Source organism: Mobula hypostoma, chromosome 18 (assembly GCF_963921235.1).
Source record: "Mobula hypostoma chromosome 18, sMobHyp1.1, whole genome shotgun sequence".
Lineage (NCBI taxonomy): Eukaryota > Metazoa > Chordata > Chondrichthyes > Myliobatiformes > Myliobatidae > Mobula > Mobula hypostoma.
Genome location: NC_086114.1, coordinates 49,426,911 through 49,444,859, shown reverse-complemented (window position 1 = coordinate 49,444,859; position 17,949 = coordinate 49,426,911). Strand labels below are relative to the sequence as shown.

Genomic DNA, 17,949 nt, shown 5'->3' with positions numbered 1-17,949 from the left:
AACTGTTGATCTTTTGGGATTTTCACACACAACAGTTTCCAGAGTTTATGGAGCATGCTGCGACAAACAAAAAAAAATTCAGTGAGTGGCATTTCTGTGGGTGGAATGCTTTGTTAATGAGAGAGATCAGAAGAGAATGGTAAGATTGGTCCAACCTGACAGGAAGGTGACAGTAACTCAAATAACCATCTCCCACAACAGTAGAGTGCAGAAGAGCATCTCTGAAAGCACAACACACCAAATCTTGAAATGGATTAGCTACCACAGCAGAAGATGTTGGTGAACCTAATAGGTGTGCCTAATAAAGAGGCCATTTTATGTCACCATATACTATCCTGAGATTAATTTTGCTGATTAGCTGTTAAAATTCCAACTTTTCTACTCTTCGGGTTATCAACAATGCCAGATAAATGCCACTACATTGGAAGAAAGAATGAAGAATTCACACACCTTCATCTCCACAAAGCAGTTTCTTTACAATGCATGGAACTTCAATGTAACCGAAGCCTTTCAGTGTTTGGATCTGTGTGGCTGTGATGGGATGCTCCCACATTGCAGTGTTCATGGCTGGGCAGAACAGCAATGGCCTTTTCAGATCCCAGGCTCGAACAACACAGGTCTGAAACAGAACAAATAAATGCACAGAATGATTAATCCTATAGTCAATTATTGTACTTACTAAGATGATAACAAAAGTCCAAAAAAAGTGGCTTCACCTTCACAGCAAATATTCAATGAAGAGTGTTATATTGTCTGCCCTCAATAAAGTACATAGCTCATGTTACTATTAATTTTCCAGTGCAGTTTATCATGTATTTTATTCCTGGGGGAGAAAAACTGCTTCGCAAACCTTTCAGTAAGGCTGAAGAGATTCATGCGTTATACAACATGACATATGGATAAGGAGGTCCCCTCATTTTACGGTAAAACAGCCAGAGTAACTGGACTGGAAGAAAGGTGTGCCCATTTCTAGTCTAGTGTTCCCAGATCAGGAACTCAGTTTGATTATTTTTGCTGACCATCCATCTCATGACTTAGAACACTTAACAGGCTATTAAAATTGTATTTCTAAATTCAACTAATATAACAAGTGCAAAGAATGTTTGTTCAAATGGTTTGCCTGCTGATCATGTACACCTACACAAATTAGAGTTATTCTTCAAAAGGAAGTGAAAAACATCAAGAGTTTTATTAATGTAACCACCACAGCAGATTATAAAGTTTATGTTTATAATCTACAGTAGCAGCTGATCAGAAACACAAACAATTCTGCAGATGCTGGAAATCCAGAGTAATACTTAGAAAATGCTGGAGGAACTCAGAAAATCAGGCTGAATGAATGGAAAGGAATAAACAGATGATGAACAGAAGCCAGAATGGCTTCTTTCCCTTTTCTTTCCAGTCCTGATTAAGTGTCTTGGCCTGAAACATCATCTGCCTATTCCTTTCCATTGATACTGCCTGACTTGCTGAATTCCTCCAGCATTTTGTAAGTGTTACTCTGCTGTAGCAACTGTTAATATTTGACATTAACTTGCATAGAAACACAGTAAATAAAACCAGTAAAAAAAATCACTTGAAAACTTTGATGGACGACATGGTAGTGCTAGTACATCGCTTACAAATTGGGGCTCAATTCCTGTCACTGCCTGTAGGAATTTGTCCATTGTTCTCCCTGACCATGTGGATTTCCTCCAAGTGCCCTGGTTTCCACCCAAATTTCAAATTCATTCGGGTTAGGAATAGTGATTGTGGACATGCAATGCATGCATGGCAATACATGCAGGTTACTTTCACTAATTAAATTTAACACGAACAACACATTTCACTGTACGCTTCAATGTTTCAACGTACATGGGACAATAAAGCTAAATTTAATCTTTAATCCATCATGAGACAATGAACCATGAAACTATCTTCAGTACAAAGTGACAAAGTGACATCCTCTCTCTTGTGACTATACCTCACCCCCAAAGAGCATGTTACCATAGTGACACACACATAATGCTGGAGGAACTCAGCATGCCAGACAGCATTGATGAAAAAAAGTAAATCAATGTTTTGGGCCAAAACCCTTTGGCAGGATATCATAGGCTCCTTTAGTCTGGGAGTCGAGTTCACAGTGGAAGCACCATTTCTATAAGCAAATATGCAGATTCTGAAGCAAAACAAGTTTTGATATCTATTGCATGGAATCATTCAGTTCTCCTTGCTCCCTTGGTATTCAGAAGCTTACGCAAAACAACAATGCTGCTGCTCTGTTTTCTGATGATGAGATCCCACAGCAGATAGTACACCTTCATCTCTTACTACACCTATTCTTCTTCATTTCACCTCTATCTCATTTTCATTTTATCTAGCAAATGGGTCATCCCATTTTATGTGGCCCATCAGATAGCTCAAAGCTCGAATTTGTTACTAAGGTATGTATATCATATACACGTTTGAGATTCATCTTCTTGCAGACACCCACAAAACAAAGAAGCCACAAAAAACACACACACACAACAAAGAATGCCACACATGATTTGCACTCTTATCCACATTGCATTCAATATACAAAAGCGGACAACTCACGCAAATAGTAAAAAAAAGTAAACAAATCATACATAGAACATGAACTGCAGAGCCACGGAAAGTGAGTCCACAGGAGCAGAGTCAGTTCAGTACTGAGACAAGTGAAGCCGGTCCAGCAACCCGATGGCCACAGTGTAACATCTGCCTCTGAACCTGGTAGCATGGGACCCAAGACTCCTGCGTCTCGTGCCTGATAGAAGTGACAAGAGAGGGAGCCCGGTCAAATACAGACAGACCTCGCTGAACACCTGCTTGTTTTCCACTCGCGGCCTCAACGATTTTAATCTTGCTCGATGTTTTAATTGGCGGGAAGTAATGGAGCCGGCATAGGTTCATCTTCCAATGACAGTCTTCAGTACAGATTTGCCTCCAGTGATGGCCGCCCGTCTGTACCTGCATTCTAGTTCACAGAATTCCTCTGGAGATCGTACAATCACCGGTTCATTCAGATGATTCAAAAGTACATCCCTTAAGGGAAAATTACAGGCTGCAGACTGCAGCGAACAGTTTAGACCGTAAGACATAGGAGCAGAATTAGGCTACTTGGCCCATCGATTCAGCTCCGCCATTTCATGATGGCTAATCGATTTATCTTCTCAGGCCCAATCACCTGCCTTCTCCCCATATCCCTTCATGCCCTGAATAATCAAGAATCTGTCAACCTCTGCCTTAAATATACATAAAGACTTGGTCTCCACATTGCATTTGCCTTCCTCACCACAGACTCAACCTGCAAATTAACCTTAAGGGAATCCTGCACAAGCACTCCCAAGTCCCTTTGTGCCTCAGTTTTTTGTATTCTTTCTGCATTTAGAAAATAGTCATCCCTTTCATTTCTTCTACCAAAGTGCATGACCATACACTTCTCGACACTGTATTCCAATGCCATTTCTTTGCCCATGCTTCTAATCTGTCTAAGTCCTTCTGCAGGCTCTATACTTCATCAAAACCACCTACCCCTCTACCTATCTTCCTATCATCTCCAAACTTTGCAACAAAGCCATCAATTCCATCATCAAAATCCTTAACATATAACATAAAAAGAATTGATCTCAACACAGACCCCTGTGGAAAACCACTAGCCACCAGCAGCCAACAAGAAAATGCTCTCTCTATTCCCACTCTTTGCCTCCTGCCAGTCAGCCACTGCTTTATCCATGCTAGACTCTTTTGTGTTATACCATGGGCTCGTAACTTGTGAAGCAGCTTCATGTGTGGACCTTGTCAAAAGCCTTCTGAAAATTCAAATACACATCAACCAAATCTCCTTTGTCTATCCTGCTTGTTATTTCTTCAAAGAATTCCAACAGATTTGTCAGGCAAGATTTTTCCTTGAGGAAACCATGCTGACTATGCCCTATTTTATCATGTGCCTCCAAGTACCCTGAAACCACATCCTTAACAATCGACTCCAACATCTTCCCAGCCATAGCGGTCAAACTAACTGGCCTATAATTTGCTTTCTTCAGCCTCTCTCATTTTCTGATGAGTGGAGAGTGACATTTGCAATTTTCTAGTCTTCTGGAACCACTCCATAATCAAGTGATTCTTGAAAGATCATTACAAATGCCTCCATAATCTCTTCAGTCATCTCTTTCAGAACCCTGGGGTGTACACCATCTGCTCCAGGTGACTTATCTACCTTCACATTTTTCCGTTTCCCAAGAACCTACTCCCTAGTAATGGTAAATTCACACACTTCATAACTCCGACACCTGGAGCTTCCACCATACCGCTCGTGTCTTCCACAGTGAAAACTGATGCAAAATACTTATTCAGTTCTTCCACCGCTTCCTTGTTCCCCATTACTACTTCTCCAGCAACATTTTCCAGCAGTCCAATATCCACTCTCCCCTCTCTTTTACACTTTATGTATCTGAAAAAACTTGGTATCCTCTTTAATATTACTGGCTAACTTACTTTCGTATTTCACCTTTATCTTTTCAATGACTTTTTAAATTGCCTCCTGTTGGTACTTTAAAGCTTCCCAATCCTCTAACTTCCCACTATTTTTGCTCTATTATATGCCCTGCCTTTGGCTTTTATTGTTGGTTTTGACTTTTCTTGTTCGCGATGGTTGAGTCATCCTGCCTTCAGAATACTTCTTCCTCTTTGGGATGTATATAGCCTGTGCCTTCCAAATTGCTTCCAGATCATTGCACAACACCCAACCCTAATCCCTAGTGGGCTCAACCTCAAGCTCAATCTCAACTCTAAGAAGCCATTTCATGGGCATTCTAGAAACTCTTCCTCCTGGAATCCAGCATCAATCTCATTTTCCTAATCTACCTGCGTATTGAAATCTCCCATGACAATTGTAACAATGCCCTTTTGGCATGCATTTTCCATCTCCTGTTGTAATTTGTAGATCAAATGCTTACCACTATTTGGGAGTCCATATACAACTCTCATTAGGGTCTTTTTACCCTTGCAGTTCCTTAGCTCTATTCACAATGATTCAACACGTTCTGACCCAATGTCACCTCTTTCTAATGAAATAATCAGTTTAGAAAAGTAAATCTTGTGAAGTATCTCGTAATTTTGCAAGGTGCCAGTAAAATGACGCTATAGGTCAGCAGCACCATTTTTGGTGTTAGGACACGACTTGTGGGGAAATGTGTTGATTGCCTTTCACATACACATATGAGCCAATTCCCATCTGAGCCTTGCCACAACTAAAGGTCTCACTTTACAACTCATGTTATATTGTGAAAACACATTGGATGTTTGTCAGTCTTTGTTGTGTGTGTTTTTTCGTGGATTCTATTGTGTTGCTTTGTTTTGTGGGTGTCTGAAAGAAGATGAGTCTCAAAATTGTATATGGTATACACAGTTGATAATAAATTTGAATTTTGAACTTTGAATTTCCGGGTGGTATATGGTGACATATATGCACTTTGATAATAAATTTACTTAGAACTTTGATCTCCATCTCCTCTTTTTCATAATTTTTTCACCAGTAACACCACTCGTAGCATCTTTACAGCCAAGAAAGAGTCCAATTTAGGCTTAATCACTATAATCATGAGGCTAGCAGTTAACTCTCCACAAGGTATGATGGCAAAGAAGCCAGCAGTAAGTGAGCATTACTTTGTTCCGACAGATAAGTGCAACCATATGCCCAGTGTCAAGGGTAATTGTGTAACCAGACATAGACCACGGTCCCCACACAGGACGCCTGCAAACTCTGGTAATAATCACTTGGTATGTTGCAGTTTAAAACAAAGGAGAGCAGTCAGGGAGAAATACTGACTCTAAAAGCTGTGCTGAAGTAATAAGAAGAAAGCCCTTAACTCCAAGTGGAGACATCGGGATGCCGTCATGACGACGTTTTTTTTAGCAGGCTTTCTTATTTGTACTAGGCCAAGTTGCTTGCTCGACGCTCAACCCAGCACAGATGGAAAGCGTGCAAGGGAGCCTGCCTTCGCTCCAAAGTCCGGCGCTAATGCCACTACACCACCAGCCGGCCGCTGAAATAAGAGATGTTGTGTATTTAACATTTCGGTAGTGTTTGAGTAATATTGTAAATATATTGCTTGATTGAGCATTGTTTCTTTAAATAATTAATTACGAATTATATGCAAAAGTAACTGATTTGCACACATCATGACACTACCACATGATACGTGCATGCCTCACTTAAAGTAAACGCGAAGTTAGAATCATATTTCGGACCTTTGCCTTTTCCTTTCAGTTACTTTTATGTTTTGGAGTTACAAAACGTAACAGTGGTGACGAAGTATTTTTAAAAAACGAACTCAGGACGACTATCTAGCTGTTGAAGCACAGCAAGATGTTCGAGTTAACAAAACAAATGCAGCAAAATGGGTTTGAGTTTAAAAAAATCAATGCAGCACGTGTTCTTCAGAAGGAAAGACATGATCAACTTTAAAAAAGGCAGAAAGAAGAATTCACAGATTCATAAACAGTACTCTTTTGATAATAATAATTTTTTATGAAGCAGAAATTGTTGGCTACATTAGAAAGATAGAAATGTTTCATCACACAACAGATAACTGGATTTTGTATACTGAATGGATTGAGCAGTATTTTAAAGCAAACAGAACAGCCGATAACAAGCAGGTGCCGATTTTGCTGAGTGCATTGGATTTAAAGGCATACAGTTTGGTTTGAAGTTTAATTGCTCCAACCAAACCAGTCAAATTGAGCTTTGCTGATATCTTCAAGTTAATGCAGGAACATTTAGAACTGAAACCATTGTTGATTGCAGAATGCTTTAGGTTTCATAAGTGAAATCAAAAGGAAGGGGAGCTCATTTCAGCGTACATGACGGAATTGAAGAAATTGTCTGAGTACTATCAGTTCAATAATGGGCTTAATGTTGCACTGAGGGATTGTTTAGCTTGTTGAATCTTAGTACAAATTACATTTAAAAGAACAGTTGAAATTGCTGTATGAATGGAAACAGCAGACTGAGTTGCAGTCAGGAATGAAAGTGAGCGTGAACAAAATTGCAACATGTAACAGAAACTGGCCTGGTCAAATGAATTGTTTTACCGTTGCGCCAGGGGCTCACATATACCAGATCAATTCAGATTTAAGAGCAAAACTTATGGAAAATACAACAAAGAAAGTTATAAACAAAGAATATGTCAGTTAGACAAAAACAAATGGATTGCACAGGGAAGAGGAAAAGTTAAAAAGTTAGGTTGCAGTTTTAAAAAAGAGCATTAATCTACATGCTGTTGATGAAAAATCTGATAATGAATCAGAATCAGATTTATTATCACCAGCATGTGACGTGAAATTTGTTAACTTAGCAGCAGCAGTTCAATGCATAACATAGAAGAAAAAAACAAAATAAAATAATAATAATAAATAAGTAAATCAGTTGCAGTATACGTATATTGAATAGATTAAAAATCATGCAAAAACAGAAATAATATATATTTAAAAAGTGAGGTAGAGTCCAAGAGTCCAATGTCCATTTCGAAATAGGATGGCAGGGGGGAAGAAGCTGTTCCTGAATCGCTGAGTGTGTGCCTCCAGGCTTCTGTATCTCCTACCTGATGGTAACAGTGAGAAAAGGGCATGCCCTGGGTGCTGGAGGTCCTTAATAATGGACGCTGTCTTTCTGAGACACCGCTCCTTGAAGATATCCTGGGTACTTTGTAGGCTAGTATCTAAGATGGAGCCGACTAAATTTACAACCCTCTGCAGCTGCTTTCGGTCCTGTGCAGTAGCCCACCCACACCAGACAGTAATGCAGCCTGGCAGAATATTCTCCACGGTACATCTGTAGAAGCTTTTGAGTGTATATGTTGACATACCAAATCTCTCCAAACACCTAGCTGCTGTCTTGTCTTCTTTATAACTGCATCAATATGTTGGGACTCGGTTAGATCTGAGAGCTCTTGACACCCAGGAACTTGAAACTGCTCACTCTCTCCACTTCTGATCCCTCTATGAGGATTGGAATGTGGTCCTTCGTCTTACCCTTCTGGAAGTCCACAATCAGCTCTTTCATCTTACTGATGTTGAGTGCCAGGTTTTGCTGTGACACCACTCCACTAGTTGGCATCTCTCTGTCTTGTACGCCCTCTGAGAGTGATACAGGACTAGGTAGCCTTGAGATTTACAATGTGAAAACTAACAATAGACATGCAATATGGCTTACACCAGAAGTGAACAGCAAGTTAATTAACATGGAATTGGACACTGGTGTGACTGTTTCAGTCATTCCTCAAAATGAGTTTGACCAGCACTTAAAAGGTATTGAACTGAGGGCTACAGATATCCAACTAAGAAATATACTGGAAAAAAGATAACTCCTACTGTAATCATATTCATCATAGTGAAATACAACAACAAACCACATTGGGCTTGTATGTGGTAGAAATAGGAGGGCCAGCATTGTGCGGGCATGATTGGTTGAGACAACTACAACTTGATTGGAGATCCATCCACCATTTATATGCCACATCCCCTGTAACAGGATCAACTAAAAGTGATTTAAGAAAGGTACTGGATGATGCCACAGCAATGTTCAAAGATGGCATTGGGAAACTCAGACATATCAAGGGTAAAAAAATGTTGAATGAAAATGCCACCCCTAAGTTTTACAAAGTTTGTACGGTTCCACATACCATCCATGACAGTAGTCAGTGAGTTCAATCGCATGGAGGTTGAAGGAATTTTTCTGTTGCTGGGTGGAGCCCATGGGTAACACCTGTGGTCCCAGTAGCCAAGAAGAATGGAGCTGTCAGGATCTGTGGTGATCTTAAGGTTACTATCAATCCAGTACTGAAAGTAGATGCATATCCTCTGCTCAGAATAGAGGATATCTTTGCAAACCTTTCTAGAGGGAAACATTTCAGCAAAGTGGACAAAGCTGAGGCCTACCTACAGAAAGAGATGGAAGAAGAGTCCAAAATGTATCTCACCATAAGTACTTCATGCTTAAAGGCTTTATTATTACAATAGGCTTATTTTTGGGATAGTATCTGCAGCTGCACACTGGCAAAAAGAAATGGACCAGGTGCTGCAAGACTGCCCAGGCAGACAGTGTTAACTGAATTACATCATTGTTACTGGTAAGGATGACACGGAACATCTCCACATGGCCTACTAGGGTCACATCATTATCACACAAGGATTACACAAGTGTGTTAGGAAGATTCTAGTGTTGCTGGATGCCCAAAGACCAAATGACGTGTCACAGTTGCAGTCCTCTTTAGGATTTGTCAATTTCGGTAATAGGTTCCTGCCAAAACTGGCTACTGTGCTCTATTCTTTGAATTTATTATTACAGATTCAGAAGAAATGCCAATGGACGAAACAGTGTGAGGTGGTTTTCTATAAGGTAAAGGAAATGGTGACATCAGACACTATACTCACACATTATGATCCACATCATCCAGTGAAGCTTGCCTGTAATGCCTCACCTTATAGTATAGGTGCAGTCATGCCACGTGTTATGAGTCATGCAAGTTAATGCCCCATAGCTTTTGGATCATGTTCCCTTATTGCTGCTGAAAAAAGTTACATGCAGATTGACAGAGGCCTCGAGTCTGGTTTGGGGTGTAAAATATTTTAACCAGTACTTGTATGGGAGAGTTTTTACCCTTAGTACTGATTATTAACTATCGGTGTCCATTTTCAATCCACAGAAGGGTGCCCTGATCCTCCGGCTCTGTTTCACCCTTTTCCACTTCCACATCCCCTGCCTGCTGTCTGAGGTATTCTTTCAGAAGTTCATCCTTAGGTGTCTTCTTCCTAACATACTCATGGACGTTTCGCATTTCTTCTTGGATTGTGGCCTTGACATTTCCAAGTCCCCGTCCTCTTATATTTTGGTGGGTGTACAATCACTCGACGTTGGACCTTTGGTGGAATCCTCCATGTATTCTTAGTAGTTTCCGAGTCTTGATGTCAGCGGCTTCCAATTTGTTCCTTGGCCAGCATACTACTCCGACTGGGTATCTGATGACTGGTAGCGTGAATGTATTGATGGCTCTGATCTTGTTCTTCACATTTGGCTGGCTCTTTAGAACCTATCTCGCTCTTTGGAGGTACCTTGATGCTGCAGCCTTCGTTGTGTCCTCATCGTGGCTTCCATGCACCTCCAGGAACGCCAGGTATTTGTAGCTGTTCTGTACACCTGCTATGTGGCCTTCAGGTCCCTCAACTCCTTCAGTTTTGATGAGTTTGCCTCTTTTCACTACCATCTGGCTGCACTTTTCCAGTCAAAATGGCATCTGATAAAGAAGAAGTGGGAGTTGTATGACGTGTATAGGAAGCAGGGAGTAAATAAGGTGCTTAAGGAGTATAAGAAGTGCAAGAAAATACTTAAGAAAGAAATCAGGAGGGCTAAAAGAAGACATGGGGTTGCCTTGGCAGTCAAAGTGAAGGATAATCCAAAGAGCTTTTACAGGTATATTAAGAGCAAAAGGATTGTAAGGGATAAAATTGGTCCTCTTGAAGATCAGAGTGGTCGGCTATGTGCGGAATCAAAGGAAAGGGGGAGATCTTAAATAGGTTTTTTGCGTCTGTGTTTACTAAGGAAACTGGCATGAAGTCTATGGAATTAAGTAGACAGATCATGGAAACTGTACAGATTGAAAAGGAGGAGGTCCTTGCTGGCTTGAGGAAAATTAAAGTGGATAAATCCCCGGGACCTGACAGGGTGTTCCCTCAGACCTTGAAGGAGACTAGTGTTGAAATTGCAGGGGCCCTGGCTGAAATATTTAAAATGTCGCTGTCTACAGGTGAGGTGCCGGAGGATTGGAGAGTGGCTCATGTTGTTCAGTTGTTTAAAAAAGGATCGAAAAGTAATCCGGGAAATTATAGGCCAGTAAATTTAACATCGGCAGTAGGTAAGTTATTGGAGGGAGTACCAAGAGACAGAATCTACAAGCATTTGGATAGACTGGGACTTATTAGGGAGAGTCAACATGGCTTTGTGCGTGGTAGGTCATGTTTGACCAATCTATTGGGAGTTTTTCGAGGAGGTTACCAGGAAAGTGGATGAAGGGAAGGCAGTGGATATTGTCTACATGGACTTCAGTAAGGCCTTTGACAAGGTCCCGCATGGGAGGTGAGTTAGGAAAATTCAGTCGCTAGGTATACATGGAGAGGTGGTAAATTGGATTAGACATTGGCTCGATGGAAGAAGCCAGAGAGTGGTGGTAGAGAATTGCTTCTCTGAGTGGAGGCCTGTGACTAGTGGTGTGCCACAGGGATCAGTGCTGGGTCCATTGTTATTTGTCATCTATATCAATGATCTGGATGATAATGTGGTAAATTGGATCAGCAAGTTTGCTGATGATACAAAGATTGGAGGTATAGTAGACAGTGAGGAAGGTTTTCAGAGCCTGCAGAGGGACTTGGACCAGCTGGAAAAATGGGCTAAAAAATGGCAGCTGGAGTTTAGTACTGACAAGTGTGAGGTATTGCACGTTGGAAGGACAAACCAACGTAGAACATACAGGGTTAATGATAAGGCACTGAGGAGTGCAGTGGAACAGAGGGATCTGGGAATACAGATACAAAATTCCCTAAAAGTGGCGTCACAGGTAGATAGGGTCGTAAAGAGAGCTTTTGGTACATTGGCCTTTATTAATCAAAGTATTGAGTATAAGAGCTGGAATGTTATGATGAGGTTGTATAAGGCATTGGTGAGGCCGAATCTGGAGTATTGTGTTCAGTTTTGGTCACCTAATTACAGGAAGGATATAAATAAGGTTGAAAGAGTGCAAAGAAGGTTTACAAGGATGTTGCCAGGACTTGAGAAACTCAGTTACAGAGAAAGGTTGAATAGGTTGGGACTTTATTCCCTGGAGCGTAGAAGAATGAGGGGAGATTTGATAGAGGTATATAAAATTATGATGGGTATAGATAGAGTGAATGCAAGCAGGCTTTTTCCACTGACGCAAGGGGAGAAAAAAACCAGAGGACATGGGTTTAGGGTGAGGGGGGAAAAGTTTAAAGGGAACATTAGGGGGGGCTTTTTCACACAGAGAGTGGTGGGAGTATGGAATGAGCTGCCAGACGAGGTGGTAAATGCGGGTTCTTTTTGAACATTTAAGAATAAATTGGACAGATACATGGATGGGAGGTGTATGGAGGGATATGGTCTGTGTGCAGGTCAGTGGGACTAGGCAGAAAATGGTTCGACACAGCCAAGAAGGGACAAAAGGCCTGTTTCTGTGCTGTAGTTTCTATGGTTTCTATGTCTCTGCTGTACACTCTTGTCAGGTGGATTAGTGAGTCAATGTTTCTTTCATTTCTGGCATACAGATTGATGCCATCCATGTACATGAGGTGGCTGATGGTCACTCCACTCTTGAACCTGTACCCATATCCACTCTTTGAGATGATCTGGCTGAGGGAATTCAAGTCTATGCAGAACAGCAATGGGGATAGTGGGTCACCCTGGTATATTCCACATCTGATACTCACTTGTGCTACTGGCTTCGAGTTAACTTCTACCATTACCTTCCAAGGGCCGTTGAGTTCTTGATTAAGGTCCTTAGTGTCTTGTTGACCTTGTAGAGACAGGCACTCCAAGATCCATGTGTGGGGCACTGAGTCGTATGCTTTTTGGTCGTCGATCCAGGCCGTGCCTGGTCTTGGAGCCTTGCCTAACTGCTTTGTCTACCAGTAGTTAGTGCTTGGAGCCTCTAGTACCATTACCAATTCCCCTCTGAGCAAGGCTAAGGAATTTACACACATGTTCCTTCAGCTTGGTGGCTATGATGTCTGATAGGAGCTTCCATGTTGTCGACAGGCAGGTTATAGGCTGGTAGTTTGATGGTAGTTTGCTCCTTTGTGAGGATCCTTCATTGTGAGTACTGTCCTTCCTTGAGTTAACCATTCGGGGTGGAAGACTGCTTCCAGCAGCTGGTTCATTTAAGCTGTCAGCCTTGTACGTACTGCTGTTTGTTTCTTCAGGCATAAAGCATGAATCATGTCAGGCCCTGGTGATGTCCAGTTCTTCATACTTGCTAACCTATTGCTGGACAGCGATTGCTCTGATAGTGACTAGTTTTTCCTCTGGGAGGTTGCCGAGACCTGCTTGTAGGTCTTTCAGGCATTGGACACTGGTGTGCTGTGATGCTTCTTTCTCCCATATACTCCTCCAGTTCTCCTCAGTTGCTGTTTTGGTTGGTTCAGGTACTGGCAGGTTGTTACTTTGGAACTGTGTGAATACTTCTCCTGATACTTTGGAAAAGAGTGCATTTATTCGCATGTCCACCACGTTCTTCGTGTACCTCTGTAGGCTGGTAGCCAGAGCTGTTAACTGTTGCTTGGCAGTTTCCAGTACTCCTACCAGATGTGCTCAATGGTAGGAAGAACTTCCCCTGTAATGTACGGGCTGTATACACCACTTTTTGCAGGCTTTTCTATTCCTAGGCGTTCCATACCAGACTGTGATCCAACCAGTCAGAATACTCTCCACTGTGAATCTATAGAAATTTGTCAAAGTTTTAAATGACATGCCAGATCTGCGCAAACATCTAAGAAAGTAGAGGTGCTTATGTGCCTTTGTCGGTAATGGCACTTACAGTGGTGCTAAACCCCATAGAATTTTCTCTATTTCTGCATAAATATGGCCTAAAATGTGATCTGATAAAGAGAACCCAATTTAAAAAAAACACAAAAAACAATATAATTGTTCATTTATTTATTGAGAAAAATTATCCAATATTACATGTATTTGTTGGAAAAAGTATGTGAATCTCTAGGGTAACGCATTCTACAAAAGCCATTTGGAGTCAGGTATTCCAATCAATGAGATAAGATTGGATGTGTGGGTTGTAGAGGTGCCCTGCCCTATAAAAAAGATACACAAAGTCAGGTTACAGACAAAGCCTGCTCTTCTCAAGAAAGATCTGTTTATGTGCACCATGCCTTGATCCAAACAACTTTCAGAGGACCTTAGAAGAAGAATTATAGAGATGTATGAAGCTGGAAAAGGCTACAAGAGCATTTTTACAAACCTGAGTATTCATCAGTCTACAGTAAGAGAATTTTGTCTACAAATGGAGGAAACTTGGTACTGTTGCTATTCTCCCCCAGAGTGCGTATCCGGCAAAGATCACACCAAGTGCACAATGTGCAATGCTGAAGGAAGTGAAAAAGAACCCAAGGGTAATAGCAAAAGACCTGCAGGAATCTCTACAACTTGCTGAAGTTCATGTGTCCACTATAAGAAAAACACTGAACAAGAATGGTGTTCATGGAAGAACACCACAGAGGAAACAACAGCTCTCCAACAAAAATATTGCTGCATGTCTCAAGTTTGCAAAAGACCACCTGGATGTTCTACCATGCTTCTAGGAAAATGTTTTGTGGACAGATGAGATAATGGTTGAACTTTTTGGCAGAAATGCACATTGCTATGTTTGGAGGAAAAAGAGCACTGCACACCAACACAAAAAATCTCATCCCAACTATGAAGCACAGTGGAAGGAGCATCTTGGTTTGGGGCTGCTTTGTTGCTTCAGGGCCTGGACAGCTCGCAATCATTGCAGGAACAATGAATTCAAAATTGTATGAAGACATTTTACAGGAGAATGTCAGGTTAGCAGTCTATCACCTGAAGCTTAATACAAGTTGGATGATGCAACAAGACAACGATTAGAAAGACAAGAGCAAATCAACAATAGAATGGTTTAAAAAGAAGAAAATCTGTGTTTTGGAATTGCCGAGTCAAAGACCTGACCTTAATCCTATACGAGTTTTGTGGAAGGACCTGAAACAAGCAGTTCATGCAAGGAAGCCCACCAACATCCCAGAGTTGAAGCAGTTTTGTAAGAAGGAATGGCCAAAAACTCCTCCAAGCTGACCAACAGTCACCCGAAACGTTTGGTTGAAGCTATTGCTGTACAAGGGGGTCACACCAGTTACTGAAAACAAAGGTTAAACATACGCTTTCCACAAATACGTGTAATATTGGATCATTTTTCTCAATAAATAAATGAGCAAGTATAATGTTTTTTGTGTTATTTATTTAACTGGTTTCTGTTTATCTAGTGTTAGGACTTACATGAAGATCTGATCACATTTTAGATCATATTTATGCAGAAACAGAGAAAAATCTACAGGGTTCACAAACATTCTAGCACTACTATACATGCTGGTCCCAGGACAGATCCTCTGGTAACACCAAGAAATTTAAAGTTACTGACCCTTTCAATCTTCAATCCCCTAATGCAGACTGGTTCATGGACCTCTGTTTTCTTCATTGAGCATTTAAGTCCAACCATGAATTTTATAACTTTTGGGAAATAAACCAGAACAGTGTAAATTCATTTAGAACTAAAAGTAGTTGAATGCTTATAGTATATACTCTGAGTGTTAACAAAGACTGAGTTGTACCAAACTACACTTTAAACATATCTTTGCCCTGTCATTTTGGGTGCTATGGTAACATAGCAGTTAGTATAATGTTATTACAGTTCAGGACGTTCCGGAGTTTGGAGTTGAATTCTGCAAGGAATCTCTGTACGTCCTCCCCGTGGAATGTATGAGTTTTCTCCGAGTCCTCCTGTTTCCTCCCACAGTCCAAAAACATACCAGGTAGGTTAACCGGTCATTGAAAATTGTCCCGTGATTAGGTTAAGATTAATCAGGTTTGTCAGGGCTTGCTGGAGTAGTGTGGCTCAAAGGGCCAACTCTGTGCAGTATCGTTAAGATTACGTATCGCTAAAATAATGTATCGCTAAAATAGAAGCAAGAGGATCAAAACACTGTTAGCTGTTAGTCAGCCCATCTGCTGTATATGTCGCCAGCTTTTATCGTTACAATAACCATTGATGAAACATCTAATCAAAATGCTTTCTGGAAATCTAAGAGCAGAACATCCACTGGCAATGTTTCATGCACAGGACACATTACTTCTTCCAAGAACTCCAATAGCTGGTGGACTGTAACTTCCTTTACTCAAAACCACATTGACTTTGTCTGTAGCCTCGAGCTGTTTTTGTGTATTCCCCGCTGTAGTAAAAGATTATCACATTTTCCTTGTGTCAGGCCTGCAGTTCCTCTCCCCCTTTTTTGTTTTGAATAAATAAATTATATTAATTAATTATCAATCTAATGGAAGCCTTTCTGAATCAAAGTAATTTTGGTAAATTAAAATGAATGCATTAACTACTTCACTGGATACTTTCTTTAATACCATAGGTTCAAGCTCATCAGGACCTGGAGATCTGATGGTCTGTGGTTCCAAGGTTGCTAACAATTACCCCTTATTTTCCTGAGTTCTTCCATCCTACACAATTCCAATTTACATCAATTTTTCGGGTTTTATTCTAAAATGAAGACATGCAAATGATCTGGTTAGTTCCTTTGTAATCTCACTGTTCTACATTATTAATGAGAAGGAGGCTTCCTTACCAAAATTATACCTGATGGCATCAGCTTTTAAGCGGCCTTCGTACATGTTCTGTACTGTCAAAACAAACCTTTTTACGCCCACATATTACGGGATAATAAGAAGAACATTAACATTCACATTCGTAAGAAGTGTTTGATGCTTAATCAGCATCACTCCCCTCCTCAATAAACTTTATTATGCTTAAGTGTTTTTTACTTCTTTCTTTGGTTTCTAAGGATTGCACAGAGAATTCATTGAAGCCTTAGAATTAGATTCCAGGAATTCATTTGAGGACAAATGTTGCTGTAAAGCACAACTCCCCCTCAAAGAGAGAACTAATTAATGCATCTATAGAATGAAACATCTGCTTCCAGTACTAAGGCTGGGTAAGAAATGAATCAGAATTATTATTATTGACATATGTCCAGATATTCGATATTTTGCAGCAGTCGTACAGAAGGGAGGGGGGAGAACAGAGGGAAGGGTGAGAGGAGAGAGAATGGAGAGAAAGAGGGAGAGGGGGGGAGGGAGAGAGGGGGAAGAGAGAGGGGAGGGCGGAGAGAGGGGAGAGAGGGAGAGAGAGGGATGAGAGGAGGGAGAGAGAGGGGGAGAGAGAGGGGGAGAGAGGGGGAGAGGGGGGAGAGAGAGGGGGAGAGGGGAGGGGGAGATGGGAGAGGGGGAGGGGGAGAGGGGGGGGAGAGAGGGGGAGAGAGGGGGAGAGGGAGGAGGGGGAGAGAGGGGGAGAGGGAGGAGGGGGAGGGGAGGGGGGAGGGGGGAGAGGGGAGAGGGGGAGAGAGAGGGGGTGAGAGAGAGAGGGGTGAGAGAGAGGGGTGAGAGGGGGCTGAGAGAGAGGTGTGGGGAGAAGAGAGAAGAGGAGAGGCGAAGAGAGGAGAGATTTTAAGTGTCTGAAATTGGAAGATGAAGTTGGTGCAGTGGGAGGTGAGCGAAGGTTAAAACTGATGCAACAGAAATGAGAAAATTCTCCATACCCATAACGTTGTGTTATAACCAAATGGAAAACTGGCAGGGAATTTTTAAAAATACAGTAGGTGATAATGAGTTATGAATCAAGTGTGAAGGGAGACACCAAGTTCCAGTCAACGGATAAGAGTTCTGGTTAGGACCTCAGTAAAGTTTCAATGGAGATGTGAGAGTTGGGTTACTTTCGAGGGTATGAGCATCTTTCATCAATAAGATGCAAAGAAGAGAAAATTAAGTATTAAAGGTTTAAATAAATAAAACAAAAGTAAATTTATTAAACTACGTACATGTCATCAGTTTGTCTTCTTGCAAGCATTCACAGTAGATATAAAGAAACACTATCAAATTAGTGAAGAACTATGACAAAGATGGACAGTGTGCAAAAAACAAACTGTAAAAATACAAAAAAAAATTGAAAACAATATTATTGTAGAGTCTTTAACAGCTCATTTTGGATAGGTTTGAGAATCTGATCAAGATGGCAAATAACAAAACCAAATCATTCATCTCATTGTCTCACAACACTAAGGATTCATCCTGTGGCTCTT

The 17,949-nt window shown here is 41.1% G+C and overlaps 1 protein-coding gene across 1 annotated transcript in view; it reads right to left on the bottom strand.

Moving 5' to 3' along the window:
• ppcdc (phosphopantothenoylcysteine decarboxylase) overlaps positions 1–17,949 on the bottom strand; it is an 89,018-nt gene that overhangs the window by 18,897 nt on the left and 52,172 nt on the right. The window contains exon 4 of the mRNA XM_063070224.1: positions 451–619. Coding sequence (XP_062926294.1) covers positions 451–619 — 169 coding nt within the window. The remainder of the gene's footprint in view (positions 1–450; positions 620–17,949) is intronic.